The sequence below is a fragment of the Neoarius graeffei genome, chromosome 1 (genome assembly GCF_027579695.1).
Source record: "Neoarius graeffei isolate fNeoGra1 chromosome 1, fNeoGra1.pri, whole genome shotgun sequence".
Classification (NCBI taxonomy): domain Eukaryota; kingdom Metazoa; phylum Chordata; class Actinopteri; order Siluriformes; family Ariidae; genus Neoarius; species Neoarius graeffei.
In genome coordinates this window covers 6,670,104-6,682,822 of record NC_083569.1, presented here as the reverse complement: position 1 = coordinate 6,682,822, position 12,719 = coordinate 6,670,104, and the positions used below count along the sequence as shown (strand labels likewise).

The 12,719-nt window shown below is 41.8% G+C and overlaps 1 protein-coding gene across 1 annotated transcript in view; it reads right to left on the bottom strand.

The window, feature by feature from the left end:
• Positions 1-5,358, bottom strand: part of st6galnac5a (ST6 (alpha-N-acetyl-neuraminyl-2,3-beta-galactosyl-1,3)-N-acetylgalactosaminide alpha-2,6-sialyltransferase 5a) — a 68,696-nt gene extending 63,338 nt beyond the window's left edge. The window contains exons 1-2 of the mRNA XM_060921305.1: positions 5,264-5,358; positions 2,802-2,981 (exon numbers count right to left, since the gene is read on the bottom strand). Coding sequence (XP_060777288.1) covers positions 2,802-2,981; positions 5,264-5,278 — 195 coding nt within the window. The 5' untranslated portion in view covers positions 5,279-5,358. The remainder of the gene's footprint in view (positions 1-2,801; positions 2,982-5,263) is intronic.
• Positions 5,359-12,719: the final 7,361 nt, after the last annotated feature.

Below are 12,719 nucleotides of genomic sequence, written 5' to 3'. Positions count from 1 at the left end.
CTCTAGTTACTGAATAACCAAGATTTTTGGGGATATACTGTAGTAGCAGTTTAATCAAGCGCCATTTCCAAAAATTCTGGTCGTCTTGTTCGTCTCCATTCAGACCAGTGGATTCGTCTTAGGCTACATCCACACGACAACGGCAACGAGTTTTTATTTAAAAAAATATCGCGTCCACATGGGCAACGGATCAGTAAAATATCAGATACATATGGCAACGCAACGTTTGCTGAAAACGATGCAATACACATGCCACACCTCTAGGGGAGCTGTAAGACGGTCCCATCGGAGACACTAGAACAATAGAAGAAGTAGGACGTATGCGCATAAACCCCTTCTTCTACCCGGTGTGAAGCACTCACAGGAACAAGCACACAACAACAAGAAGAAGATGGCTGCGACTACGCGAGGAAATCGTGCCTTCTGTGTGTACAAATTAGTTTTATTAGTGTGCATAGTTTTATATAACTTAATTTTCTTACTGTCTCATCTCATTATCTCTAGCCGCTTTATCCTGTTCTACAGGGTCGCAGGCAAGCTGGAGCCCATCCCAGCTGACCACGGGCGAAAGGCGGGGTACACCCTGGACAAGTCGCCAGGTCATCACAGGGCTGACACATAGACACAGACAACCATTCACACTCACATTCACACCTACGCTCAATTTAGAGTCACCAGTTAACCTAACCTGCATGTCTTTGGACTGTGGGGGAAACCGGAGCACCCGGAGGAAACCCACGTGGACACGGGGAGAACATGCAAACTCCACACAGAAAGGCCCTCGCCGGCCACGGGGCTCGAACCCGGACCTTCTTGCTGTGAGCCGACAGCGCTAACCGCTACACCACCGTGCCGCCCTTTTCTTACTGTGTGTGAACATTTTGAAAAGCAGTCTTATCCAATAAAAAAAAGAAATTCAAGAAATGGTTCAGTTACTTGTTTATTTAAAAGAAAAGCTGTGTACAAAAGTGAACGCAATGCAGTGGTTCATACAAAACAGCGAGAGTGCTGCTTGTTCTAGTCATGTGGTTGTGACGTCATCGTAAACAAATCCGTTCTACTCATCCAGACGACTTCGCAACGGCGCCGTTGCCAGATTTTTCCACTCTGGAACCCGTTCTCAAAAAATATCGTTGTGGGGCACCAAAACACTGGTGCCGTGTGGACGCCAGGCCGAAACGATAAACAATTTTATCAGATTCACCTGAATCCGTTGCCGTGTGGACAGGGCCATAGTGTCAATGAGAATTAATCATGGGAGAAAGTCGATCACTCTGCCAAAGAAGCTCCAAGCTGGGTATCGGTGCAGGAGGTCTCCATTGATCACCAACCATAGATCGAAGTGCAAAGCCATTTAGGTTTTCAGCAGCTCGCCGGAGACCGACTGCCACTTCTAATCACCGAGCAGGAATTTCCGCACAGGCCTCGGCACGGGGGGAAAAAAAAACAGCAGTACGAAGGAGAAAACACTTCAAGTTTGTCGATAGCACCCGGAGCAAAGGCTTTCAGTTCAGCTCGGGCTGTTACTGTTAATGACAGGTGGCTATTGAGCGGCGAGATGGGGGTAAATTGTGATTAATGGGACTTGTGAGTTGTGGCTAACGGCAGCCACATGGTTCCTTCCTTGTTTTCAGGTGCATTTCAGAGGCCAGGTTTAGTCGAAGTCCCAGAACACCTGGAAGCGCTGAAAATGCACCCAAACAAAAATAGTTCTTGGCTCGGGGGTTCTAATCTACAGCCACAATGGAGAAGTCTTTTAAGATCTTGGAAGCTGCATGGAACAAAACAGGCTCTAAAACACGCACACGTACGGTATACAAAGTGCTTTCTAAAATGTCAGCAGTATTCTAAATGCCACTGATTAATTTTCAGTCACACGCTTGCCTCCCTCATTATTCATGTGTTTCATTTTTCAATGCGTAGCAACAGAGGATAAAAACAACACCGACACCTCAGATAAAACGTGAAACACGGACAGCGGGTCGGTCGTATTTTCAATCCGATTTAACAAGTCCGGGCTTAGTGCGTTAACCCACAGAACATTAGTTGAAAAGACCTCTTAAAAAAAAAAGGGCTTCTTCAAACAGCATGCTTCAGTTTCCTGCCTTTGAGTCTGAAAAAAAAAAGAACTCAAAGAACGTGCTTTATTTAAGCAAATAAGTGCTGTTCTAAGAAAATAATCTGTGATGAAGTGGAATTGCTCCCCCCTGATTAGAACGAGCGTATTAATATACACCACGGTTTGCCTTTGTTCTTGTTTGAGAATTCATCAGCATTGTGGTATAAATTAGGTTTATTGACCAAGCGTTACGTGACGAATGGATTCTTCGATACCATTGGTTAAAAAGTTCATTTCCAATAAGCAGTGTTTGAGATTTGAATCAGAAGGATTATCGTTCATGCCTCAAGGCTGGGTTTTCTTTCAGCCGAGAGAGAGAGAGGGAGAGAAAGAAAGAGAGGGAGGGAGGGAAGGTGGAATTTTTTTTTTAATGGAAATGCACGTCCTCTTCAGTATTGGAAAATCAATAGTATATCATTTTCACGGGGTGGTAACAGTAACTCCATTTCATCACGCCACCCCGACGTTGATGGTTTTTTTTTTTTTCTTCATAAGAGCAGTTTTATTCTTACTATTCCTACAGCAATTTGCGTCGTCAGAAGACTTAGACTGAGCCTTAATCACCAGAACTTGGTTAAGGGTTTTGCTCGAAGGTAATGGGATTCCAGCTTCCCTGTCACTTCATAACCCAGAGAAACCTGCATTACGGATGATTACTGTACATCCAAGGACGTGCACTTACGCTGTGGTCGGTAATGCTGACGTAGCCCTGCAGAGGTGGAGCTGGAGGTACTTTGTGTGGTTTCTGGGTGGATGCAGCAGGAGAACTTCCTGCCCTGGCTTCATTGCTGCTGTTGCTGTTGTATATGAAGAACAAGCTGGTGCACATGGTGATGGCCAGAAACACAGCTGCTCCATGGCGCTAAGGGACATGAAACAACACCATTTCCTGTTACCAAAACGTGTTAACATTTTAAACTCCATTTTCCCACCAGCTCATCTCGAACCCTTTTCGAATGCCTTGTCAAACTGAACACACGCAGAGGAAAGTGCTATCTACCGTCTTCTACATACATGGGACACCTCTATCTTGGTGGGAGTGATGGCATTATTCTTTCTCTCGTCATGGCTTGTTTTGCTCGCTAGTACTCTCAGCCACGGAGGGTTGAGATTCGAATTTGCAATCGCCCAATGATATGGTGGGTATGTATGTAGTTGTATTCCTGTGAAATACAATTCGCTATATTATTACCCATAAAGTCTAAACTCCTTCCGGCACCATACAATTGGGCGCACTGGGCAGCGCCGATCTCCGATTCCGTAGCCCTCAGCCTCTCGCCTATACAGTTAGAGGTTACAGTGGGGGGCGTGTCCTCTGCTAACCGCCAGAATTTGACTCCCCACTTGCATATGTATTGCAGCATGCCTTGTCAGACGGCAATAGGTACCATTTTTATGATGGTCTTTGGATGACCCGACCGCAAGTAGAACTCGCGATCTCCTGGTCAAGAGGTGGACGCGCTAACCACTAGGCCAACTCGTGGTAAATTATTACCCATAATGCACCATAAAGCTGGAAGGATGCAGGAGGAAACAAACAACAAATAATCCAACATTTGGTTCGAATGTATTAAAGCGCACGTTCTTGTGTCATATAAACGAAAGTGGAATTCGCTAATCTGAATTTTTCAAAGTGACCTGCATGTTTTAAAATAGCGCCGACTCTACATATTGCACTGTGGCGAAACTACATACTGCAGCTTTAACCTCAAAATACAAAGAGTCGCTTTAAAGTCCAAATGACGTGTGATTAGTTTTAAAAGTGCACCACGTTGTACCTTTAATGAACTAGTACCTTGTTTTATGATGCTGTATAGTGAACTGGAGGAGAAGTTGATTTCGGGTATGCCATCGGTACACTTTTGCTTCAATTTCAAGAAAAAAAAAGTGCTGTTTGCTAGTCTGACATATTGCCAATGGATATTACTCTCTCTCAGTTCGTCTCGTCGTCAATCATTCCAGTTTTGAGCATAGTCTCCTGCATCTTCCCAGGTGATGCTGAGTTGCTTCAGATCTTCTTTGAAGGTGGTGCGCCACGTTTTCTTGGCTCTCCCTGTCTTCCTTCGTCCCTTTGGTGGTACCCATTGTATCGCCGTCTTGGGTGTTCGTTCTTCTGGCGGTCGGAAAACATGACCTCACTCTTCTTTTCTGCATACAGTACTTCAGAGTTTGTGATTCTGTCCCTGTAAGTGATCTTGAGTATTTTGCGCAGACACTGTTGGTGGAATACGTTCAACTTCTGAGTGATCTTGGCAGTCATTTTCCATGGATATTACAGGCACGCAAAAAAAAAAAAAAAGTCCAAAGTTCAACAATGGACCTGTCTACGCACCAGAAATTCCTCAAATGTTTTTTTTTCTTTCAATATTTTGAAAAGAAATGATAAAACTACATACATGGTGTCAGAGATTCAAATTGGACATCCAGTCTTCTCATACAGTACACAGGGGTTTGAAGATGTACCGTAAAACCTTAAAACCACAGATAGTTTGGTTAATAATTTGTTTAGGACTGCATCCTTTGGCATCAATTCCCAGGGGGGAAAAAAAAAATTCTCAAGATCGACACAATAAACACGTTGTCAGAGCTTAAAAACGAGACTTGTACTGTCCGGGATAGAGCTGTTTTTAAAGTGTATGTCACTGTGTCATTTAAAAATGATTTAATTGCAGCCAGGCTTTAATTTAATGAGCTTTCACCCCAGTGATAAGGACAGGTGCAGGTTATTTATTAGTACCTTTTTTTTTTTCCCCCCCAAAGACAAAACTACTGACAGGTAGGTTACCGGTTGCTCTGGGAGTAATCATGACAGCACTTCCTGTATGTAGTTCAGTTCACGTGCACTGTATGAAGTTTAGAAAAAATAAAATAAAACCCCTAAGAGTTGCAGTTGTGCACGTGAATGCATGAATATGTTCGTCCCAAAAACAGCGCGCGCGCACGTCACAGTGCAGTTGCAGTTTGAGTTCCAGCCCTTGATCAAGTAAAGTGTGTAAGTGTTCAGTGATGAGATGCGGTTTCTATTGTTCATTCATGAATGTGCTCGGAGTTACGGTTCCACCCGCGATGCCCCCGCACCGGCCCCCCACCCATACCGACCACACAGTAATTTAATTAAAGTGCACATAGAAGAATAAATCGTACCGTCGCTGTCCTCATTTTGATGCAGTGTTTCCCGCAAGCAGCGCATTCAGCTCCACTTTGTTCTCAAAGCAATGCACGGGATTAGGTTGAGACCCAGAGCATCACCATCATCATCATCTCTCTCTCCTCAGTGAGATTACAATGCGTGTGCGCGTACGAGTGTGCGTGCCCGCGTGTATATGTGCGCTCGCGCCTCTGCCTCACTTCTCATCCTTCACTGGCGCGCGAGCAGTGAGCAGATGTTGCCTCGCTTCATGGTCTCAAAGCCCGCTGAGTGAGTTCCCTCCACAGTGCCGCAAGTATTCCTGTCGCCCAAGTTAGTACGTCTTTCATTTTACTCATTAAACTTTTTTTAAAAAACGTATTTTTCGACTAAGACAAAAAGATGAAATCCTGCCTGACAAGTCTACACTATGGAAGCAATTTACGGTACAAACAATGCTAATTTTTCAACTTGACATCTTTTACCTCATAAAATATTGCACGGTTTTTGTCCCAAGTCATGGAATGATCTAGAAAGCACGCCTCCTGTCCAATAGGATGCGTCGAATTTGATCACGTGATTGATTCGCAAGCTGAAGTTTTGTGAAATTTGCTAGCTTTTTTTTTTTTTTTGTTATTAACATTAAATGAAGCCCAAAAAGGAAGAGAAAGGAAAGCGAACATTTTGAACACCACCAATCTTTTTTTTTTTTTAAATTTTTTTTAAATATTTGGTTTCTCCTCAGGATTGGAAACACTTTTATACTCAGAAATACAGATGGTACGTATAGTACGTGAGAAACATGGGTAAAAACATATAGAAATAGCTTGAATACTTTTAAAAAACTAGGCTGAGGAAAAACAAAACACTGGTAATTTAAAATCTGTGTTAATTAGCATTACGCGGTCCTTGTTTTCCATTGGAATTAAAACGCAAGCTGCGACGTGAAGCATAAAAATATGAGCTTTTTTGAAGGGAGAATTATTACTTTTAAATTTCTGAGATACTGACTTGAATGTATTAGAAGAAGCTTTTTGCCCTGTCATCTACAAAAAGTAAAATACATATTTGTTATTTACAACCCCGATTCCAAAAAAGTTGGGACAAAGTACAAATTGTAAATAAAAACGGAATGCAATGATGTGGAAGTTTCAAAATTCCTTATTTTATTCAGAATAGAACATAGATGACATATCAAATGTTTAAACTGAGAAAATGTATCATTTAAAGAGAAAAATTAGGTGATTTTAAATTTCATGACAACAACACATCTCAAAAAAGTTGGGACAAGGCCATGTTTCCCACTGTGAGACATCCCCTTTTCTCTTTACAACAGTCTGTAAACGTCTGGGGACTGAGGAGACAAGTTGCTCAAGTTTAGGGATAGGAATGTTAACCCATTCTTGTCTAATGTAGGATTCTAGTTGCTCAACTGTCTTAGGTCTTTTTTGTCGTATCTTCCGTTTTATGATGCGCCAAATGTTTTCTATGGGTGAAAGATCTGGACTGCAGGCTGGCCAGTTCAGTACCCGGACCCTTCTTCTACGCAGCCATGATGCTGTAATTGATGCAGTATGTGGTTTGGCATTGTCATGTTGGAAAATGCAAGGTGCTCTAGAACCTGGATATACCTTTCAGCATTGATGGTGTCTTTCCAGGTGTGTAGGCTGCCCATGCCACACGCACTAATGCAACCCCATACCATCAGAGACACAGGCTTCTGAACTGAGCGCCGATAACAACTTGGGTCGTCCTTCTCCTCTTTAGTCGGAATGATACGGCATCCCTGATTTCCATAAAGAACTTCAAATTGTGATTCGTCTGACCACAGAACAGTTTTCCACTTTGCCACAGTCCATTTTAAATGAGCCTTGGCCCAGAGAAGACGTCTGCGCTTCTGGATCATGTTTAGATACGGCTTCTTCTTTGAACTATAGAGTTTTAGCTGGCAACGGCGGATGGCACGGTGAATTGTGTTCACAGATAATGTTCTCTGGAAATATTCCTGAGCCCATTTTGTGATTTCCAATACAGAAGCATGCCTGTATACGATGCAGTGCCGTCTAAGGGCCCGAAGATCACGGGCACCCAGTATGGTTTTCTGGCCTTGACCCTTACGCACAGAGATTCTTCCAGATTCTCTGAATCTTTTGATGATATTATGCACTGTAGATAATGATATGTTCAAACTCTTTGCAATTTTACACTGTCGAACTCCTTTCTGATATTGCTCCACTATTTGTCGGCGCAGAATTAGGGGGATTGGTGATCCTCTTCCCATCTTTACTTCTGAGAGCCGCTGCCACTCCAAGATGCTCTTTTTATACCCAGTCATGTTAATGACCTATTGCCAATTGACCTAATGAGTTGCAATTTGGTCCTCCAGCTGTTCCTTTTTTGTACCTTTAACTTTTCCAGCCTCTTATTGCCCCTGTCCCAACTTTTTTGAGATGTGTTGCTGTCATGAAATTTCAAATGAGCCAATATTTGGCATGAAATTTCAAAATGTCTCACTTTCGACATTTGATATGTTGTCTATGTTCTATTATGAATACAATATCAGTTTTTTGAGATTTGTAAATTATTGCATTCCGTTTTTATTTACAATTTGTACTTTGTCCCAACTTTTTTGGATTCAGGGTTGTACCAGCTGGGAGGTCCGTATGGTGAAATACCGTGACCGAGGTCTTGAAAGTACAGGCCGAGGTCACGTTATTTCACCATACGGACCGACCTTAATCTGGTAAATAATATATTCATTTATTTTCTTTACCAAATTCTAACAGAAAACGAGAGCGCCCGAAAGGGAAAACCGAGCCGAGCCGCCATTTTGAATCCACATTCATGGCTGTAATGCAAATTGCTTCCTCCTCGGTATACAAGTGCACTTCCATGGCAGGAAAAAAAAACTACATTTTGCCGCCTATGTAGTCCCCTATTTATACAAATAGGAGTCATTCAGGATTCAGCCATGTTTTTGCTCGGCGTTAGCAAGTTACAGGATTTTAGTTTTCTCCTGAAATGTTTTCTTTTATTTCTTCTTCCTCAGGGTAGTAAAACTCGCTTTCGCTGTGAACACTGTCGTTATCGCTATCCATGCTGTAAAATTAATGCTGTTCTCCTGAGAAATGCGAAAATAAATGTTGACAAAAAATTGCTACTATGTTTGTTGTGAATGAGCGAGTTGCCAGAGGTCCATAACTGGGGTCTGTACCATTGGATACGGACCTGTTCGCCAGCTAATCAGAGCGCAGGATTTGGACCGTGAAAAAAAAAATGTATTTACCAGCTGGGAGGTCCGTATCATGAAACACCATGACTGAGGTCTTGAAAGTACTGAGCGAGGCCCTCTGGGCCGAGGTCACGGTATTTCACCATACGGACCGACCTTAAGCTGGTAAATATAATATTCATTTATTTTCTTTACCAAATTCTAACAGAAAACGAGAGCACCCGAAAGGGAGAGCCGAGCCGTCATTTTGAATCCTCGTTCACGGCTGTAATGCAAATGGCTTCCTCCTCGGTATACAAGTGCACTTCCATGGCAGGAAAAAAAACTACGTTTTGCCACCTATGTAGTCCCCTATTTATACAAAATTGAGTCATTCAGGATTCAGCCATGTTTTTGCTCAGCGTTAGCAACAGTTACAGGTTTTTAGCTTTCTCCTAAAATGTTTTCTTTTATTTCTTCTTCTTCAGGGGAGTAAAACTCGCTTTCGCTGTGAACACTGTCGTTATCGCTATCCATGCTGTAAAATTAATGCTATTCTCCTGAGAAATGCGAAAATAAATGTTGACAAAAAATTGCTACTATGTTTGTTGTTGTGAACGAACGAGTCGCCAAAGGTCCATAACCACGGTCCGTATCGTAGGATTCTGGACCGCTTGCGAGCCAATCAGAGCGCAGGATTTGATGGAAACCGGACCGTGAAAAAAATCGTGAAATACCGTGACCGAGGTTTTGAAAATACTGACCTCGGCCCAGAGGCCTCGGTCAGTATTTTCAAGACCTCGGTCACGGTATTTCATGATATGGACCGACCTTAAGCTGGTAAATAATATATTTATTTTTTTCTTTACGAAATTCTAACAGAAAACGAGAGCACCCAAAAGGGAAACCATATTTAGAACAAACCTGATTCAAATAGCGCTGGATACTTCTCTGGAAAGACGTGAGCGAGGACGGCTCGTACGCATCGCCATTTTTCTTTGTTGCGGACATGAAAAAGTTGCACAGCAACATGTTTAGTTCTTCGCCAGGTATGTCTTCTACCTTTCGACCTTCATTTAGGTTTCAACAGAACTTCCCAAAGACATTGAGGTCGTAGGTCGTCTTTTTTGTTGTATTTTCTGCCCTTTGCTGCTCAATAAACTGCTGGATTTGCTCGGCGTTAGCAACAGTTATAGGTTTTCGGCTTTCTCCTGAAATTTTTTCTTTTATTTCATCTTCATCAGGGTAGTAAAACTCGCTTTCGCTGTGAACACTGTCGTTATTGCTATCTATGCTGTAAAATTAATGCTATTCTCCTGAGAAATGCGAAAATAAATGTTGACAAAAAATTGCTACGATGTTTGTTGTGAATGAGCGAGTCGCCAAAGGTCCGTAACCGGGGTCCGGATCGTAGGACTCCGGACCGCTCGCGAGCCAATCAGAGCACACGATTTGATGGAAACCTGACCGCGAAAAAAATAAATAGAGGATATTGCACAAGGTAGCATGAAGATATGAAATTTATCTTTGAGTGGTGAATGGATATATCATGAGTGAGTGAAGCGAACGAGTGAAATATATTCAACACAAGAAGATAAACTTCACATCTTCAAGCCAGCATGTGATTTTCTTTTTATCTTTTTATTATATCGACACATTCACAAGCAAAACGTACCCAAATTTATCAAAACAACTCACTCATCGATTTCCTCATGAGTGACGCATAGAGATTTATGTCATGGTTTTGGTTCTCCATGTCCCGGATGGAGCTCGTATGAAAAACACAAGTGGCATATTTCCCAGTAAAACACTCGTTTGCATGTAATAAAGTAAGTAATTAACCATTTAATGTTAATTAGCTTCGTAGTGTGAATGCGAGCAAGATTTTCAACATGGTTAGATGCGAATACAAATACAACCCCGATTCCAAAAAAGTTGTGACAAAGTACAAATTGTAAATAAAAACGGAATGCAATAATTTACAAATCTCAAAAACTGATATTGTATTCACAATAGAACATAGACAACATATCAAATGTCGAAAGTGAGACATTTTGAAATTTCATGCCAAATATTGGCTCATTTGAAATTTCATGACAGCAACACATCTCAAAAAAGTTGGGACAGGGGCAATAAGAGGCTGGAAAAGTTAAAGGTCCAAAAAAGGAACAGCTGGAGGACCAAATTGCAACTCATTAGGTCAACTGGCAATAGGTCATTAACATGACTGGGTATAAAAAGAACATCTTGGAGTGGCAACAGCTCTCAGAAGTAAAGATGGGAAGAGGATCACCAATCCCCCTAATTCTGCGCCGACAAATAGTGGAGCAATATCAGAAAGGAGTTCGACAGTGTAAAATTGCAAAGAGTTTGAACATATCATCTACAGTGCATAATATGATCAAAAGATTCAGAGAATCTGGAAGAATCTCTGTGCGTAAGGGTCAAGGCCGGAAAACCATACTGGGTGCCCGTGATCTTCGGGCCCTTAGACGGCACTGCATCACATACAGGCATGCTTCTGTATTGGAAATCACAAAATGGGCTCAGGAATATTTCCAGAGAACATTATCTGTGAACACAATTCACCGTGCCATCCGCCGTTGCCAGCTAAAACTCTATAGTTCAAAGAAGAAGCCGTATCTAAACATGATCCAGAAGCGCAGACGTCTTCTCTGGGCCAAGGCTCGTTTAAAATAGATTGTGGCAAAGTGGAAAACTTTTCTGTGGTCAGATGAATCAAAATTTGAAGTTCTTTATGGAAATCAGGGACGCCGTGTCATTCGGACTAAAGAGGAGAAGGACGACCCAAGTTGTTATCGGCGCTCAGTTCAGAAGCCTGCATCTCTGATGGTACTGTATGGGGTTGCATTAGTGCGTGTGGCATGGGCAGCTTACACGTCTGGAAAGACACCATCAATGCTGAAAGGTATATCCAGGTTCTAGAGCAACATATGCTCCCATCCAGACGACGTCTCTTTCAGGGAAGACCTTGCATTTTCCAACATGACAATGCCAAACCACATACTGCATCAATTACAGCATCATGGCTGCGTAGAAGAAGGGTCCGGGTACTGAACTGGCCAGCCTGCAGTCCAGATCTTTCACCCATAGAAAACATTTGGCGCATCATAAAACGGAAGATACGACAAAAAAGACCCAAGACAGTTGAGCAACTAGAATCCTACATGAGACAAGAATGGGTTAACATTCCTATCCCTAAACTTGAGCAACTTGTCTCCTCAGTCCCCAGACGTTTACAGACTGTTGTAAAGAGAAAAGGGGATGTCTCACAGTGGGAAACATGGCCTTGTCCCAACTTTTTTTGAGATGTGTTGTTGTCATGAAATTTAAAATCACCTAATTTTTCTCTTTAAATGATACATTTTCTCAGTTTAAACATTTGATATGTCATCTATGTTCTATTCTGAATAAAATATGGAATTTTGAAACTTCCACATCATTGCATTCCATTTTTATTTACAATTTGTACTTTGTCCCAACTTTTTTGGAATCGGGGTTGTATAAAGAGATTGAAATGATACCAAGATCAAGTTTATAGTCTGAGTAATAACAAAACACTGGTCATTTGAATCTTACATTAATTAGCATTGGGGTTTTTTGTTTGTTTGTTTTACACTGAAACAAAATCTGTGACCTTGAAGCAGAAACGTAAGAAATAATTTTGTCATAGCGTTTTTGATTTTTGACATACTGACGAGTCTAATAAACTGCTGTATTTCAGAAAGTGAAGTTTCTTTCGAAGTGCTGGTGTGAAATATCAAGAATCATATTTCCTTGTAATCTCTGTCGGAATTGTTTACATTCTTGGGCCATGGAACCCAATAACCCTCATATGGCCTTCATTCAAATTCATAGAAATGTAATTCGCTTGACATTGTCTAAGTGCCTGAAAATGTACGGTAAACCACACCCACGGCATTTGATTTTAATACAGTTATACTTTACTTCAGTCATAAATGAAGACATGTTTCTCAGACCAGTTGAGAATCTTGGCATGTGGGTGGGAACAGTGCCAACGCAGAAAAACAGGTGGCTAAATAAAGGCTCAATAAAGCTCTGTGTTCTCGCTTTCACAGTTTTGTTCATAAGGAATTTTTTACAAAAGCGATTAAACTCCAGCATGTGGGACTTAATGAACTCCTGAGTGTCTGTAGAACAATGCGACGTTTATTAGCGACAAAACACTTCAGCGTCAGAAAACAGCGTTCTTTTGTTCAAAAGATTGTTGCACGGTACTG